This window comes from Lathamus discolor, chromosome 7 (genome assembly GCF_037157495.1).
Source record: "Lathamus discolor isolate bLatDis1 chromosome 7, bLatDis1.hap1, whole genome shotgun sequence".
Classification (NCBI taxonomy): Eukaryota; Metazoa; Chordata; class Aves; order Psittaciformes; family Psittacidae; genus Lathamus; species Lathamus discolor.
Window position 1 is genome coordinate 11456403 of NC_088890.1, and position 18119 is coordinate 11474521.

An 18119-nucleotide genomic window follows, 5' to 3' on the forward strand; every position below is an offset into this window, starting at 1 on the left:
AATTCATTTACTGTGATGTATTTTATGTCATGCCTTCAAGTGGCCTGATAAATAAGATTTCTAAATATAATTTCAGTCACATTAATGGCAAGATATTGCAGAGATTAAAGCAATATATTTAAGCATATTTTGCATTTGAGCTGTACCTCTGGCCATGTGAACATTAGTAAAGGCAGCAGCGGCCTCAGGAGCCAAGGCGTTCCTGGTAGCTGGCAGGGGAAAACATGCTTTTGGTTTTTGGTGTTATCTGTGGTAAGGATTTGCATCACTGCAAAGCAATGCAAATAACTGCAACAAGCTGGTTATGGTGAGAAAACCTGTGCAGATGTTCATCTAATCAACAATGGCGCATCAGGTCCTTGGGATGAGTACCCCTGGGGACAGGCAGGGCTTCAAGACTGGCAGGTATGCATTATACTCGCACTGATAAATAAAACTGAGCTGATGGAAAGCAGCAGGAGCATCTCCATTCTCCCTGCCAGGCTGCTGGTCCAGCCTGCTCATCCTTACTGGCAGCCCAGCGCTGCCCCTTGCAGGGGTGTAATGGGGGAACTCTCACCTTTGGTAAAGAGCTACCATGCAGGACCAGGAAAGCAATTACTGGTAGAGCTGCCTCCTCACAGCCATTGTACCCGGAGCTGACTGCTGTCCTTCCAGGCAGTGGGAGAGGAAAGGGAGCATGTTCAGTACATCCCAGAGAATCTGCTATCACTGCCAAATGCAGTCCAGGTCAGCTCCTGAATGAAGCTGCTGTCTCCCACCCTGCTCCCGGCTGGCTGCGGCCAGACCCATGATCAGCAGGAGGGTAATGCCAGTTTTGCCTTTTTGTTCCCAAACTGCAGAAGGCCCCACTCTGACAGTACCAACCCACACAAGTTTGGAGAGGTTGTGACTCTATATCAATAGACATTATCACCCCAAATTCACTCATGCAGATTTTTTTTTTGTCAATTTGGAAGCAGAATTTGACCAAAGATTTAGAAATAGATTTTTTTCTTCCTGCCTCCACAAAGTTTCGACTTAATCCAACAATTCTTTGGTATCTTCATGTCAGTGACCATCTCAGCAGGCGCTTGCTACTGCAGTGATAAAGTTTGTTACTGGGCAGAATGAAACATGGAGGAAAAATGCTCCTGGAAGACAGGTATCTTTACAAATGACAGAATATTTATTACCAATACCTTTAAAAAAAGATTACATCTGCTAGATCACTGATAAATATCATTTACACTGGGGAGAAAACTACAGAAGCTTCTTTTTTTTTGTTCCATTTTTCTTGGTTTTGTATTTTTTTTCTTTTTTCTTATTTTTACTTTTTACATAGAAGTAACCATATCAAACTAAGAAAGGAACACAGCTTGAAATACTGACAATATTTCTCTGGTCAACACCCCTGACTTTTACACAAGTGGAATCCTGATTATGAGTTACTGAATAAATATATTTAGAAGGTCTAAAAGTTAACTGTATTATTTTGTAAGCAAAAAAGACAAGTTACAGGCAAATTCAAGCTATCAGGAAAAAAAAAAAAAAGTAATAATATACCACTGCAGCGCATTTAAACTGGAAAATTTTATAGAAAATTCCATTTCCTTTTACTAGCATTATCCCATCTGAGTGAACTTACAAAATTACCCCATAGTAACAAACGGTCCTTCTCTTAAGAAGAATTATTTTGCTGTGGATATTGTCGTTTTCCGGCGTGACTCTATTTTGCCTCAGGTGCCTATGAAGAGTTTTCATAAGGAAACACAGACTTCTTAGGAGAGAACTACCAGAGATCCCACCTTGCCATGGACAACCCACACCTCCGTAAAGCATAGCACAGCTCCTCTGAGGCTCCTGGTCCAGACCGGACTTCCCAAGAGTTTTCTACATGGTGGCATATGAAGGATGATGAGTTATGTTCCAATGCACGTGGAAAGCAGTGCGTGTTTGGACAAGCCTGAGCTTTACATCTCGGAGTTGCTGTATCCTGATTTCCTTGGAATAAAATCTCCCAAAGCGAGGTGGACTTCACTGGCTTTACACCCAAAGGTGAGATCCATGTTGTTGGCTTGCTCCTTCAGGTTCCTTTTTGTCACTTGAGGCAGAGATCGCACCTTTGAAGTATCTTCATTCCTATCCAATTTAATGCTACTCATGATAAAGACAAAGCTATTTCAAGACAGTAAAATGGACCCTTGCTGCAGAATGCCAGAATATTAGCTACATGTCCTGTAGTCCACAAGCAACCAAATTTCGTGTACTTTTTCAAGGTTATAGTGTTCTTACTATTTAGAGTTTGACTTGCTTAGAGCTCTGAATAAAATGTAACATCTTGTGTGTTATAAGCACTTGATTCAACACAAGACTTATCATAACTGCCAGTTAACTACAGCTGCATCACAAACCCAATCTGGAACAGTTCTGCCTTGTGTAGCCTTGTAAAACTGTACAGTAAAGTTGCAGCCAATTTACTATGAACAACGTTGAACTCTCCATCAGAAAGGAAAAAATTCCAAACAATATTTCCATGGTAATGTCATCCATAGCATTTTATAGCAGAGGAAAAATTAATATCTACATCATATGTTAACTTTAAAAAATTCTATAAAACACTAAATATATAATAAAAAATATGCATATAAGGACATATGTAAACTGCTTTGGTAACATCATATTACAGATGTTTTCAGTGCATTGCAGAGTTTCCAAGGAAACTTCAGACAAAGCTATATTTGCTTTGAGGAAGTACTGTATAATGCCATTCCTAAAGAAGCATAAACATTTTTCCAGTAGTAAGATGTACTCAAACCACAATATTACTTAGTACTGGGTGTCTTCAAAACAACTAGCTAAATGTTGCTTATATTATAAACGAGAAGTCCTTTATGTGATTTTTGTCATAAACTGGAGCGAGCTGTGAGCGATATCATTATCGTGCTGATGGCTGACAGGGTACAGGCATTGGAGGTGGATGAGCCAGATCCTCTTGCGTATGCATCTGAGCAAAAGAGAGAGGGGGAGAAAATGAGCCAGGGGTGACAAGAGCAGCCCTCATTAACTCCAAACCCAAGAGATTAATTCTGGCTCCTCCAAGGAAGCGTGGTGGTGGCTGGGAGGTCAGACCCCACATAACCTCCTTTTCACTGCACTTCACCTCTCTAACTGAGTTTTCCATTGAACTCAGATTCCTGCTGCTGTTATGTCGAGGCTACTCTCACAATTGTATTACTTCAGGGCCTGTTTACTTATTATTTTATTTTTCTTACAATTCTTCTACATTCAAGCTGTTCCTTATGGCACCAGCCTGGTGCAATCCACATCCCGGAGGAGCTGTGTACCTGTGCCCACTGTGCTGAGCCAAATAAGAACTGGCATGTGTTCCTCCTCTCCTACGCTCTCCTGTGTCTGCTGATTAAATTCCTCTGTATGGTTTATATAGCCACAGTGTACAACCATGGTGGAGAGAGTTCTGATCTCACCCAGGGTTTTTTACATTGCTGTAATTTTAATGCCATATTCCTGCATTGCAGAGACTCCTGATTTAATGCAGCTTATAAACTGTGGCATTATTAATGGAAGATGGGACATGGAGATTTTGCAAAAGCAATGTTGTGTAATAAAATACTCTCTTGCCTGTTTGTTCTTCTACACAACCTCATTTCCCTAAATACATATTTATGTATCCAACACACAATGGAATACGGCTATACAGTAGCCTTATAAATTTAAAACCTCTATACACTGCATTTGAAATTTTGTTACAGTGAATTGCAGTGAAACAATATATTCTACATATATACGAGTAGGGAAGTAAGAGAGTGAAAAGTGTCTAGAAATCTTAAATACAAATATAACTACTTATGATGGCATTTCTTACGGTTTAATCTTGATTCAATATGAAATCAGAAACGTGGGCCAGAGTGATGACTGGTCCCAGGTAAGTCTGGGTTTCAGCTCCCTGCCTGGGAAATGGCCAGACTTACAGCCTGGCCCTGCTCTGCTTCATCCTGCTTCTAGGTGAGAACAGTGACGGGGTGAAGCAGGTCTGCCCCAACAGCAGGGGCAGAGTGGGTGGGGATCCCGGAGCGCCCATGCAGGACCCTGGTTCCTCCCATCCTTACTTGATATCTTTGGAATTCGGATTTGTTCACTGCTGCTGCCGTCACCCCCATCGCTGATCGGCTTTATCTCGATGATGTAGTCCTCATCGAATGGCAGCGAGAGCTCTACGGAGGTTTTATTCGTTTCTATTACAGATGTGCTGCTCTGCCTGTTCCACCTGTACAAAACCTGCAGCAAAGGGGAGAGAGAAAAGGAGGCAGAAATGGCAGAGATGGCCGTTGCCCCAAGGTCGTCCAGATCTGCTGCTGCTCTTTCCCTGCCTCTGATGCTCAGACACATGGTCTGGTCTCAGAGGGGCTGCTGGGGTTTTGCTAGGGACCCAGCACAGCGGTGACAGTGCCTGGGGTGGGGAGGTGACACTGGGAGGAGGGTGATGCTGATGCGCAGTACCAAACAGCACGGGTACCTGGGGGAGCACCTTCATGAAATCTTTAACTTTATGAAGCTAAAATAAATCCCAAGGCTTATTTATAGAGGTCAGAAACTCATTATTATGTTCCTTCTGGGAACTAGATTGAGGTATTTGATGCGGTACCACAAGTGGCTTCCCAGAATAAATGATTTTTTCTGAATGGTCTTCTAAGATCTGGGAATTTTACTAATTTAGATCAGAAATTGTGACAAATGCCAAGTAAAAAGATGAAAAATGGGCAACATTTTGCTATGGTTCAGGAAAGAAATCAATCTGGCTGTGCTATCCCAACAGTAAGTTAAAAGAGGACTTCTTAGAAACCCACTAGACAGGGTTTGCTTTTTCAGGGTGATGAGTCTCTCCTATCCTCTTTCAATTGACAACTTAATTTGCATTTCAAACCTAAAATATGTAGTGAAAAGTTGGTCCAAACTACTGAGATTCATCTGAGGTTTTAACTAAAAACCCCGAGGAATTACTTCTTTTTGATAATCTGATACAGTGCACCAGAGATACTTAAAAGCTAGTGCAGAAATTCACGGGAGCTGGTACAGGCTGGTAAAGCCAGTGCCGCTGGCATTCCAGATTGTGAACAAAATACAAAGCATGTCCAGGCTCTTCATCATTTCAAGCTCTGGTGGGAAATGCTTGTACGACTCAACCCTCAAGACAAGGCTGGCAATTGCACACCAATGTCTTCTTTAGGCCAAATGAAACCCTTGTGGAAGGTGACAGAGCTGAATTTTCCCCAAGATTTCTCTCCGGTTAAATTATACCCTATTAAAACTGCTTCTAATGAGGATGCTCTTTCTTTTCCTTTTGGCTTTGCTTTCGAAGAAAATGGGAGCTATTAAAAAAGCATTTTATTTGTCTGCAATTAAGGAGTCAACTGCAGCCTTTGGAAGGTTTCCACCGAAGGCAGGAGAGCAGTCCTGCAGGTGGGAGCTTCATAGGGAAGGAGCAGGTTGAGGTCGGTGAGCTGAGAAGGTACTCACTCTGTACAGGTATGACCTCTGTTTCTGGAAAACCAGGTAAGTACCATGAAAAACGCCTTGTCTGGTCTTACTATAAACCCCTACTCGACACTGAATTCATGGAAATGTTCCCTGTAGCCCTATACCAGAACCCAGTGACAGCTATGCTCAGTGAGGATTTGCTGCGGGATCAGGAAGTGATGAGTGAGCTGGTGGAGGGCAGTGCTGTCCAGCTGCCTGTGCTGACAAAATACTCACTTTGTAGCCTCTCACTTCTGACTCGTTATCCAGCGCCTTCACTTGGTCCCAGTTCAGTATGATCTTGGAGTCAGATGAATTCCATATGATGTTTCCAGGGGGCTGACTCGGTGCTATATAAGAATATACACAGCACTGTATTACTAAGGAGCAAGGTCTTCCAGTTGGATCCCTCCCAGTAAGGTTGCCCCCACCATTGCTGAGCATGCCTAGAGTCCTATCACTCTGGAAAGCTGATGAGGTGTTTCACTGCTCTGTGTCCTCAAGGTCACGGAGGTGTGACACAACACAGTGCTCTAAATGAAAAAGGATTCAGTCAGTTGCTCAACATGCCTGAGACCAAAAGAAAAAAGCCCTCTTGAACGATGAGATAAATATTTAATTTGCCTGCACAGCTGTGATTCAGTTTTGCATGCTCTGCTTACTTAACACGGGGAAGAGCCTCTCAAAAAATAAAAGGTGGCTGCTAAATCTTCTGCACAAAAACCCAGCAAAGAAAAGCTGGGTCTGACAGCTCCTTCAGACTCAGCAAAGCCTGAAAATGAGAGAGGGGAGCACAAGCAGAAACCCTCCCAGGCAAGAGCCCCCCATCCTTGCAGACACTCACGTGGCTTTTTGGTGGTGACATTGACTGCGGCACTGGAGGGGCCGGTCCCAGCCGTGTTGTACGCCCTGACTGCCAAGTGGTACAGTGCGTTGCCTCTCAGGTTGCTGACTTTCGTAGATGTTTGATTGCCAACCGTCCGAATCCTTTTTGCGTTCTCTTCCTTTTCGTCATGTCTCCAGCATCTGACCTGAGAAGCAGGGCAGGTACGTGTGTTTACCTCCAGCTGTGGGCTGGCAGCACCCGTCGTTTCCAGCACGAACTGTGGCACTACTGCCCAAAGTGCAAGAGCCACAGGGACAGAACTTGCACCCTGCTACAGTCCCTTCTTGGTCCTAGCTAGAAACACCAGCCTGGCTGTGGTGCTCCCTCCCCAGCACCTCAGACACTGCCTGGCCATGGAAGCGCTTTCATGCATGTTTCTCTCAGCAACCTCTGCTCTCAATTCTCAGCCAGATCACACACAGAAAGATGTATAATTATTTACCCTGTGACAGAAATCTCCACATACTGAAGAGATAAAAGGAACCAAATACACCACAGGAACCCACATACCCTATGGCCGGCAGAAGCAGCACTGCAATGACTGCCTGTGATGTATCTCTGTTTCTCTTTAAGGCTTAGTACTGAGGCTGTGTTGTGTTTCCATACCTCATATCCCTGTATTCTTCCTTTGTGCTGGTTCTCCCAAGGGGGAGCCCAAGAGACTTCAACATCTGAGGCAGAAAGACTTCTGGCCAAAACAGTGGTTGGGGGTCTTGTTGGCTCTGCATAAGAGGAGTTAAAAATAAAACACAGACTTCTCACTTTTATGTTCAATTAGTCCCAGACTTCAAGGGATTTATTTTCTTTATTGCATGAGAAAAGAAGCATGCGACCAAAATAAACTTCCACATTTCATAACAATGGCCTGTCAGCCTCTGCCAGACAGCACTCCTCCTCTACCTAAGAAATAATAAGATGTCATTACTAAACTCAACCCAGGATACCATGTACTGTAATTAGGACAAGAGGGAACATTTTCTAATCAGTGGACATTAATTCATTCCAAATCTCAGAGGAATTCTTCCCAGATTACATATTACTTTTCCATTAATATCAAAAGATTTCATTACGATTAATGTTATTTTAATGACTATGAAAAGAATTAATCACGTCTCGCCATTTATTATAAATCAGAGCAAGGATTAGGTATCAAAGGATATGTCAAGGTGGATAAAAAACCCTTTCAGACTCGGTCAACCCCTCCATGTCTAGCGGCAGGGAGGAGAGAGAGGTGGTAGGGTGGGCTCCTGGCTCTACCTTCTTCTGCTGAGTAGACGACGGTCACGGGGCTGAATGACCCTTCCCCCTTGTTGTTGTAGACCCCCACTTTAACTTCATAGGGGGAGAAGGGCGGCAAGGTCTCGTTGCGGAAGACGTATCTGGCAGCGTCTGGGGAGGCCACGACGGTCTGCATCCAGCTGACAGTGCCGAAGGGGCGGAAAGCCACCACGTACCCGAAGCCGCCTCCGTTCTGCAGCTCCTCAGGCACTGTCTGTGGGCAGGCAGACCATGGGAGAAACAGCACTGTCAGTAGTGGATGTGTTTATCTCCCTGCCTGCATGCTGGCTATTGCCCCTGCGTCCTTCTAAAGCTACTGTTCTAAACAGAGCATTGGAGATGGGAGGTGGCTTGAGTCCTGCTTTGCACCTAACCTGAATTCATCCCATCCTATCTGTGCTAGAGCCTTCCTGCTCTGCAAGCTCCCGCTAGTCAGGGGTGAAAGAAGCACCTCCAGAAGACACTTCACCTAAGACTTAATTCACCTTTGTAGATGCCCACCTTCCTCACTGGCTAGATGGAGCCTCCAGTAACAATGTCAGTAATTCCAAGCACTGCAATGACCAAAGGCTGAGGTTTGTTGGTGTGAACTAAGGACATGATTCCTGATTTCCCAATACACATGCAGCTGCTCTCACGTCTTTGGAATTGCACAGGAAGCCCTGAAAAACGCATCCTTGCAATGTCCCAGACAGCATGGGGCTGGTGATCCCTTGCTGGCCTGTTGCCACACAGTGACCCAGACCAGGCCAGCTAACTCTCCACATCCTGTGTGACATAACCTGTTACTAGAGCACGATGGTAGGGAGCGACTTGTAACAAACGTGGTGGAAAAGGGCAGGTAAGTGCTAGGTAGCAGCTAGAAGAAGCAACCTGTCACCTCCTTGTCACTTCTGGACACACTGACACTTCCTACCCTCAGCCTTGCAGCCCCCTAAAAGCTGCATCAAACCCAAAATCTTCGATGTATTAAAATAATCTCTAATTATGGGCCCCTCTCCCACAGATGTCCATGGTGCTTGAGCACGTGAAGGGGTTACTTTTTGGTGACTGCTTATTATTCCGTACTGAGAGTCCTGGAAAATACACCAGAACGTAAAGAAAAGGCCTCTGGACATTTAAGACTAAACTGACTGTTCTATCAAAATACTAATTATATTTTGTGCAAATTATGTCTCAAGTCAATGGCTGATGTTCTTGCCATGTGTGTTTTTGAAACATATTGCAGTATCTGTAGGAGACACAGCGTAGCTAATTAGTCCAACAGAGGAGGAAATTTAGCACATTGAGCTGTGTGGTAAGGACAAAATCCCATTTATAGTTTTTTAATAACCTTAAAAATATCTCTGGTGATTCATTCTGCCAGCTTGGTCAGAAATAGAGCTAAGTGGAAGTGTTAGCATGTCCAGTGAAGTTCATTATTCGGAAAAATATGCCAGCTGCATCACATCGTAACATGAAAATATGAGCAGACAAATGACTAAAGTTCTAACCCTGGCTGCCTTAAGGAATATTAAACATTTTTCATCTCTGCATCTCCTCTTGCTGGCTTTCAATTGCAGTGATAAAAGCCAGCATGCAATACACTGTGCTCTTAACTATTTGCTATCATATATCCCAGTGCAGGGATGAAGGATGAAGCTTGGGAGCCAGCCACAAGGATTCACAACCGGGTCAGGACATGCCACGTCTGGCTGCACAAACTCTGTTTTACCCCTCAGGTGGTTTCTGCCCATCTGTGTTTTGCCATGTGAGTACAGATGTGCTTAGAGTCGGGGGAGCTGAGCTCGTGTCCAAGCAACGATGTGTTCCCCGTGGTCCCCTGCACAGCACTTCTCTGCTGGCTTCCCTGCACAGGGGCCTGGGGAGGGGAAGAGGTTTAGCTCAATTTTAATAGCTCTGCTATTTTTATCACACAATCTGGGCTTTTTTACTGCAAGCCATTTGAAATCTACAGAAGCTTCACTGGTGCAGGGTGAAAAGGTGTGTTTAGGTCAGGACCATATTAATGCTTGCCTTGGTTTGGACTCCACTTACCTCCCAGGTAATGACCAGCTCAGACTTGCTCCCTCCACCTCCACTGACGTTAGCTGGGGTCACTTCAGGAACTGCAAAAAAAGATGCAGAAGATGGATGTGGCAACTTTGAAACCAGAAAAGTGCATTGAAAAGGAACAGACCTACACAGCAACAGGACTCTGCTGGCCTGCCCCTGCTGGGTAACAGAAACTCTATTAGGAAATGGCTAATTTGCCATGGCAAACAGCATATTAAAAGTATGTCAATAATAGTATATTAAAAGTATGCCAATTAACTGGTGTGTTCAGTCACTAATTGTTTAGTTTAAACATTTATCTTCCATGAAAAAGGGCTTTTGTTTGTTTTCCCATTTCATATTCTGTTCTGTTACAGCCTGAAGGAGAACAAAGGAGCCACTTACCAGCAGTTTCCATAGCCTAAACACATATCCCTGCAACCACACGCTGAGTCTATACCTTGCTGTGACCCCTTTCTGCCAGATCACAAGACAGGGACAGCATGAGGGAGCATTAAAGCTGTGGTTACACTGTGCCTGCAGCAGCCAGCAGAAACCGTGCGGTTCTAGGAGGTAGTGGTGTGCTTAAGACTGACCTTCAGTAAGTCTCTGAAATAATCCAACCCATAGGGCAGCCCAGGATGATTGCTCCAACACTGATGACCCACAGGGTGAGGTCCAAGCTACTCCAAGAACCAGAGAAGCTCCCAGCATCAACAGACTGCTTACTCTCCAGTTGTGAAGCTCAAACTCCTGCTCTCAATATGCTGTAGTCTGTGTTCCAGAGCTTCATAGCCCTTAAGGTTGGAAAGGACCTTAAGATCATCTAGTTCCACTCCTCTACCATAGGCAGGGACACCTCACACTAGACTATTTCACCCAACGCTCTGCCAACCTGGCCTTGAACACTGCCAGGGATGGAGCATTCACAACTTCCCTGGGCAACCCATTCCAGTGCCTCACCACCTTCAAAGAACTTCTTCCTTATATCTAACCTATATTTCCTCTGTTTAAGTTTAAACCCATTACCCCTTGTTATACCACTGAAGTCCCTGATGAAGACTCCCTGATGCCTTCCATCGGATTGATCACGGGAGACCGGAGAGACTGTTCTCTGGGTTCATCTCTCTCATCAGTGGATACTGGGTAGCATTTTCCAAAACACCTGCCCAAATACCTTTTTTGGAATATCATTGCTTTCTGCAGGAAAAGGACATGAAGTCTTCTCATATTCCAGACACCATGAAGCGAGCAAAAGAGCCCATCAGGAGCTCCACAACTTCCTCTGCCTATTCTGTGCACACAAATAACACACCATGAGGGAGGAGAGCTATGGGCACAGAAAGCGCTCCTCAGCTTCCTCCAGTGCAACACATCCATTAGCACTGATGAGCATTTATTTGACAAGATTTAACTCAGTTGCCCACCACTACTTACGGGCTTCTTCAGTTCTTCTCTTCTCTGAAGGTCTGCTGGGCTCTCCAATCCCAATCAGGTTGGCAGCTACTACTCGAAATTCATACTCGACCCAAGGGTTCAGGCCCACCACTGTCGCTGTGAACGTCCTGCCATCGATGATCTCTGGAACTAGAAGACAAATATGGGTCAGGAATGCAATGAAACCCACTGAAAGTATTAAAGATGCTGTGAAAAGGCCATGCATGCCTGATACCCTTAAAAGCGAGGGATTAATGTAAATACAATAGAATAAGGATTGATAAACATTTTCTCTTTTTTTCTAATATTTCTTTTTACCTGCAAAGAAGAGGCAGCATTAAAACGTGTTTTTAGCACAGAAATTCCAGCTATTACTGACTTTTTCCTAAATCGCCACTGTTTGAAAACAAAATGTCAAGACAACAGGTTTAAAGGGGTTTTATTTTTCTCTTTTTAAAACACACTGTTCCCTCTAGTTAATGGCTACTGGAACAAAATTAACCTCGGACGGAAAGAGAAATTACATCATGGGATTTTTCCCTCTATCAGGAAAATAATTCTACTTAAAGATAGGCCAGATGACACAGTCTGTCCCTGAGGGATGTCTTTATAGACCACAATTACTGTTGTATATCTCCAGAGCAGCAACAAAAGATAGGAATTCATTCTGTTTTCCCTTAAACATTCATGAGAAAAATGGATGAGTAATAGTGCTGACTGGACTCTAAATCTTTGGGTTGCCAAACTTGAAACTAGTTAATAAGACCAGCTCTGCAGCCAGGCAAATTACTTTTCACTTCAGGGTGCAGAGCTGCTCTGCTCAGCCAATGCATGGGTCCTGATGGATGTTTTCCACTGTGGAGCTCTTCAGGGTCCAGGACCTACCTGTGCTCACTGCTTGCCATCCCACTGAGAAGGGGGTCCTTGCTTGCACAACATACATTGTAATAGGGCTGTGGTTGTCTGCTCCTGGCCTCCAGGACAGCTGAGCGGTGGTGTCAGTGACTTCGTCTATTGTCACAGCTTCTGGTGGACCTGGGGGACCTGTTGGAAGAATTAAAGGAGAGGGGTGCTTAAGACTTTGCAGTGACTTGAGGAAGGAGCACTGTGGTCTTCCTCCCTTACTCAGGACAGTGGTAACTGAGTCCCTGCAGAGGAGATAAGTGCAGCCCTAGCTGTGATTTAGCAGATGCCTAGATTTGGAGGCACAGGGGAGATACACAGACTCAGAGATCACTGGCATCACCCGCAGCCCCTGGGTGCTCCACGTGTACCAACCCCCCATGGCAGACCTCAGCTACCATACAGAGTAAGGCACTCATTGCAGCGCTCGGGATCAGCTCTGCCATCTCACATCTGCTCTTTAGAACTGGCCAATATACAACTATGGTTTTTGGCTGCAGCCTGGATGCACTCAGAGGTTGGAGAAGAACAAAAGACCTGCCTATAGGTAGCATCATATCCGAGTAGGGACCAATATTTTCTGCTTCACTGCTGGGTTCTTTCTAAATAGTAAAGCACTGTGGGATGTACACAGGAGAGAGTATCCCTCTCCTGTATCATACAGCTATTTCTGTCAGCAGAGGTACGTGAGGTGAAGTCCCTCACCAAAAGCACCATCTCAAGCAGCAAACTCTCCTCTTGCAGTTCACTCTGTGGACTAAAATTATTCTCATAAGGTATTCAGAGAGCTGGATGTGTTTAAATATCTAAAATACCCCCAAAACCTTCCAATATCCTGCCTTTAAAAGGAAAGTTTCAGCAGGTCCAGCTAGTTTAATTTCTCAGAAATTAAAACTTTAAATTCTTTTGCTGGAGGGAGCAGCCACTCAACACCGCCTCACAGAGCAGTCAGCTCCTTTGGTCCTGCTCTGCAAGTTATACCAGAGAAATGAAATTGCACTGTATGCTTCACAAATTAATCCTGCTGCTTGGCAGAGGCTGAAACAACCTGTCCTCACTTTATGTCTTGGAATAGCCATGGTTATTCCCCACATTTCAGAATATCCTTCTTTGCAGGGTGCAGGCTACAGCAGGGAAGGAGAGGGAAAACTTATCAGTTTTTGATTTAGCAAGTATTCCAGGGCTGCTGACAGACACGTGCTTCTGTTCTGATGGTGTGAGAAAATTCCACCCCTAACAAGTGGGCTGATCTCTGTGTACCAGTGCCACGGGTTACTTCTGTATGCTCTACTTTGATATTCCCTGACATAAATAATTCATTTTTATTCCAGTATCTAATCTCTTATTAATTTGACATAACTCCAGTATTTAAAAAACTCTAAAAATTATTCAGAAAGATCCATTTATGCATCCGTCATTCACTCCTCCTCCGCTCTCACAGCCTTGCGATACTTGCTAACTTTTATACTGGTGGTGAGATAATGCAGCACAACTCTCAACATAGCCATGGGACCACTGGCCTAGACAGAGATGTCCCCATTGAAATTTTCAGGGAGTGACAAGATCAGTGTTATTACCATCATCAAGGGTCATTTTCTTGTGAGAATGCAATGTTCCTCATGCTTGTTTACAGAGGCAGCAGTAAGGAAATTACCCAACCGAGGTGCCCAGCAGCAGGCCGTTTTGAAATGGTTGTGCAAAACAACAGAAAATTAATCTGAAACCATGCTGCAGCAAAACCTGTGAGTTGGTGTAATAGGGAGCAACCTCCTGGGGAGGAGAGCAGCAGCTTTGCTGCCTCCAGGGAGCCAGCGCTTTGTGCAGCACATGGCTAAGAACGTCTGCATTCATGCTCCTATGGGGGAAACGTGGTGAAAAGCATAACAGTATTATGAGGATAACAGAACGCCCAGCTAGAGACAAGGGCACATTTCTCAATGGCAGTTCAGTTCTAATCTTGCACATTTTACTCTGGCACAGCTTTGATGAAGAGGGAATTTCTTACTTCTTTTTCATGCTTTCCTCTCTTTCACTGAGCTGCCTGAGAACTTATGTGATATGGAGAATGTGCAAACTATGATTTTCTTGGGGTCTATGAGAACTGAGGGCAGCAGGTACTGAGCAGCACCAAAGTTTGCTTTCCTCAGAGCTAATGAGCACAAAAATATAGACCATATTTATTTTAAGGATATAGACTCAGGTTAACTAACTGCATCTCTGTTAAAGTCACCTGTGTAGGGTAATGCACAGAACTTGATATATCAGTGAAGTTACTAAATCATATTTATTCTAGAAAAGGAACAAAACTGCTTAGTAGAAATGCAGTGAATAAGCTGGATACTGTTTCTGCTGTGCAGTTCATCAATTAAACGAGCTCACTTGGTGCAAGTTTTGCATTCAGGACATAAACAAGTACTAGTGTGTTTATCTGTGTTGTGTGTCTGTTCTATAAGTATGTATGAAAGCATCTCTATATGCACTGTTTGAAAACATATTGCAAAACCCAGTGTGTATTTAGAGCTCATTTCTGAGACTAATTACAAGGTGCTGGGATCCCAATGATTATCTTCTAGCCCAGGAATTGTCTTACCAGCAGCAGAAGGTAGGAAAAAAAAAACCAAAAAGAGATTTTACAACAACAACAGTAACAAAATTCAAATACCTCTTACAATGAGGTCTGCAGCAGCCGATAGCTTGTCCACACTTGTTTGCACCATGCAGACGTATTTTCCAGCATGCTTCAGCTGGATGCTTCTGATCATCAAATCACCAGCTGAATCCTGCTGATAAAGTAGGGAAAAGTGGTTACAATTACTTTTTAATGAGCGCTAAACATCATTATCACATGAAGGACACTGTGACTAATGGATTTACTTTACACTGGCTGATGAAAACATTAGTAATGCAAGCCGTGGCCTATTAAAATTATGTGTGTCTGCCTTGAAGGTAAGAGCAGGAGCATTTCTAAAATTATGGCTCTGACAAGGGGCAGGGGAGCCTGGTTTGGGTCCGTTAAGCAGTTTCCCCATTAAAACAATGTGACAAAGCTTATGTAGGGCAGGTTCACTCTGATTCCTCTTTTATCTCTGGATATCCAGTTTATAGCCTCTCTGGTATTCACATACCCAAGTTGTGTCTGCATCTATTTCGTAACTGAAAACCAGCCCAAATTATGAGACATCTGCAATAGTTTCATGGCTTTGTACTAGGGCCAGCATTTTGATTGCCCGGTGTTTTTGTGCTAAAGATCATGAGAGCAGCACTCTCTGAGGAAATCTTCTATCACCTAACAGTGGTAATTTGTTTTCCAAACGCCAAGTGCATGTCTGATTAACTGTTGAATAGAACTAATTAGGTTTCTGTATGTACAGGAAGCTGAAAACTCTCTCTAAATTCTTCTCGAGACACAAAGCATTCAATATATTAGAAATCTCAGAGTACCCTTGTGATTGTGGCTTTCTAACTAAAGAATATTAATAAAGTTTGCAATTTTAGCTTTGCAGGCCAATCAGGCACAGCCGCCAGAAAAATCTGTTGCTGCTGATGTGCCCCATAGGCACCAATTTTTAAATGCATCTTTCAATGATTTTTGTAGGGATAACAGCAAGGCTTGTAGATTGTATTTCCTTTTCCTTTCAGCATTAAATTTCACTCCTGCCAAAAGGAAACATGTACTGCCTGGCTGCTTAGATCCAGCAGAGCATGTGTCTCTATAAAACCTCCCCCAGAGAAACATGGAAAACCTCTTTCAGTTTTCTACCTCCAGCAGAGAAAATCAAGCAGGGAGGGGCCATCATAGGCACCCTTACCTCGCCCCATGGGCTGTCCCATCCTAAACCTGCCTGGAGAGGCAGAAAATGACAACTTACCCAAGCAGATTTTCCTTTCTCCTAACGATGGAAAGTAATTCCTACCTACACACATTTTCTTCCCCATACCTGCCACTTGATCATGGCCTTGAGCAACAGTGTGGCCAGGGCTGTACTTAATGGGCAGTCTAACCATCATTTCACACCTGACTCTTCTAGCTATCAGATTCCCATGAACATAAACCATAGAATCATAGATTCAACTAGGTTGGAAAAGACCTTTAAGGTTGTCAAGTCCAACCTTTTCAACATTCCAACAAACAATTCTCTGCACATTGCACAAGTTTGCATTGTAAGTGGGCACCAATGTGCTTCTCCATAAACACACAACAACCCAAAGATACCAGTGTGACACTGCCAGGGAATGTGCACAGCTAATACTGAAAAGAAATGTCATCTCTGATGGCTGGTGATATCATGTGGATTATTTTGTGTAGAGGTAAATACTTGTTCTGAGCATGGGGTCACAAGAGGAGGACACAGATAAGCATGGCAACAAACACTGCCTAAATAAATTTGAGGATATCCTCTGATTTTTCCACTATTTTCTGCATAAATACAAAGTTCTACAACTGCTATATTTTACATTTCTTTTATTGCTACAGCCAGAAAAAAAACTATTATGGACTACTTCCTTAATGAAAAGGCATTTAGTTTTGCAATGAGAAAACATATTATAGGTCTTCTGACATACATCCCACTGCAATGTCAACACATTGTTCATATGAGCAGATTTAAGTTATGTCATTAAGAAATCATAGCAATTCTACACTAACTATAATGAACTAGTATACTGGCAACGTTCATCATCTCAGTCTATAAAATACAAGATAACATCTACTATTAACTTAGGCAAGTTCATTCCTTCTATTAGGAGCTCTTTTCTATGTTCCTTACTTTTATTACTGTAAGGAGATTGCTTTAGTATTAATACTTACCCCTCCAACTCTTTCAAAGTGATCCCCATCTTTTTCAAAGTCTATCAGGTGTCCATTAAATGACCAGGTAAACATGATATCTAGTGAGTGATCATGAGATACCTGACAAGGCAAGACAATGCTTTCTCCAACAGTGACATCCATGCTGAAAGGTGACACCATAACCCTGGTTGGATCTACAAACAACAAAGAAAAAACAGGGGAAAAAAAGCATTAATCCTGTCCTCCTGAGACATGGAGGGACATGCAGAGCTGAGAAAGATGCTAAGCAGTCTACCACAACTGCAACATTGCCACCAGAACTTGAAAATTTGCAGTAATCACTTAGGAAGATCCTTAATGCAACAAGAGATCACATCTCTGATTTTATCCTCCAATACCTTTCGCTATTTGTTGTACCGAAATACTATCAATAAATCCTTCAGAATCCTCTTCTAGCCACCATCCTGATGAACAAGGAAGAAAGAGAAGGCTGGAAAAGAGCGCAGCAGGCCTGAAAGGCTTGGTTAACTTTTTTTTTAAAGCTTGCAGATCAGAGCTTATTTTATTTGAATCTTCTTACTTCCGAGATTAGTTTCACAGTCCTACATTGCTCACCATGCTTATAAAAAACCTCCTATTTTGTTGTTCCTAAATCAAATAGTACCTTAAGACAACTCAATGTAAAATCTCCAAAACTGGAATGAAGAAGGATATATTAAAAACACAAGTGATATCTGCTCAGACCTGGCAAGGGAAAGATAAGACTAATAATATTGTTTTATGTTATGCTTATTGAAAACATGATGCTTGTTTAAATACTGGCCATGTTCTCTGGTGGATGGTTTTATGTTTTAAATCCAGGTAGGGGCTTTTTTTTTGTGTGAGGAGGGCCCACACAAAGTATAAATAATGAGTGATACCAACCAAACCTTTCACACCATGGAAACCAAAACTCTCCCTCCAGTAAGGCAAATCCTGTAGTAACGTCAGACAGAGGGGTGTTGGGCTAATTACTTGGCTTCGGGTATAGTAGCTCCTCTGATTGATGTGCAGCCTGTCTGATTCACTTAGCAGGTCAGACTGACTCACTTCTTAGGACCCCTGTGGTCTTACATGGGATGTCACTCACCTGTTGAACAAGAACTGAGCAAGGATTTTGGGGAGGTGAAACAGAGGAAAGGTGAGAATAGGCATTGTCCTAAACACGACATTACCAAAGGAAATCCCTCAAACCTGTGGGTACCTGTGATGCAGCAAGTTCTGTCTGTTAAATAT

General features: G+C 43.3%; 1 protein-coding gene across 4 annotated transcripts in view; it reads right to left on the reverse strand.

Moving 5' to 3' along the window:
- Positions 1–1147: 1147 nt before the first annotated feature.
- LOC136018300 (contactin-4) overlaps positions 1148–18119 on the reverse strand; it is a 336419-nt gene continuing 319447 nt past the window's right edge. For 3 of the 4 annotated variants that reach the window (XM_065687395.1, XM_065687393.1, XM_065687394.1), the window contains 11 exons: positions 16863–17038; positions 14718–14838; positions 12038–12196; positions 11153–11302; positions 9719–9789; positions 7661–7895; positions 7010–7125; positions 6362–6548; positions 5755–5867; positions 4110–4278; positions 1148–2986 (listed from right to left, as the gene is read on the reverse strand). In XM_065687395.1, the coding sequence (XP_065543467.1) occupies positions 2886–2986; positions 4110–4278; positions 5755–5867; positions 6362–6548; positions 7010–7125; positions 7661–7895; positions 9719–9789; positions 11153–11302; positions 12038–12196; positions 14718–14838; positions 16863–17038 (1598 nt within the window). In that variant the 3' untranslated portion in view covers positions 1148–2885. The remainder of the gene's footprint in view (positions 2987–4109; positions 4279–5754; positions 5868–6361; positions 6549–7009; positions 7126–7660; positions 7896–9718; positions 9790–11152; positions 11303–12037; positions 12197–14717; positions 14839–16862; positions 17039–18119) is intronic. The other variant, XM_065687396.1, reaches the window with a different exon arrangement.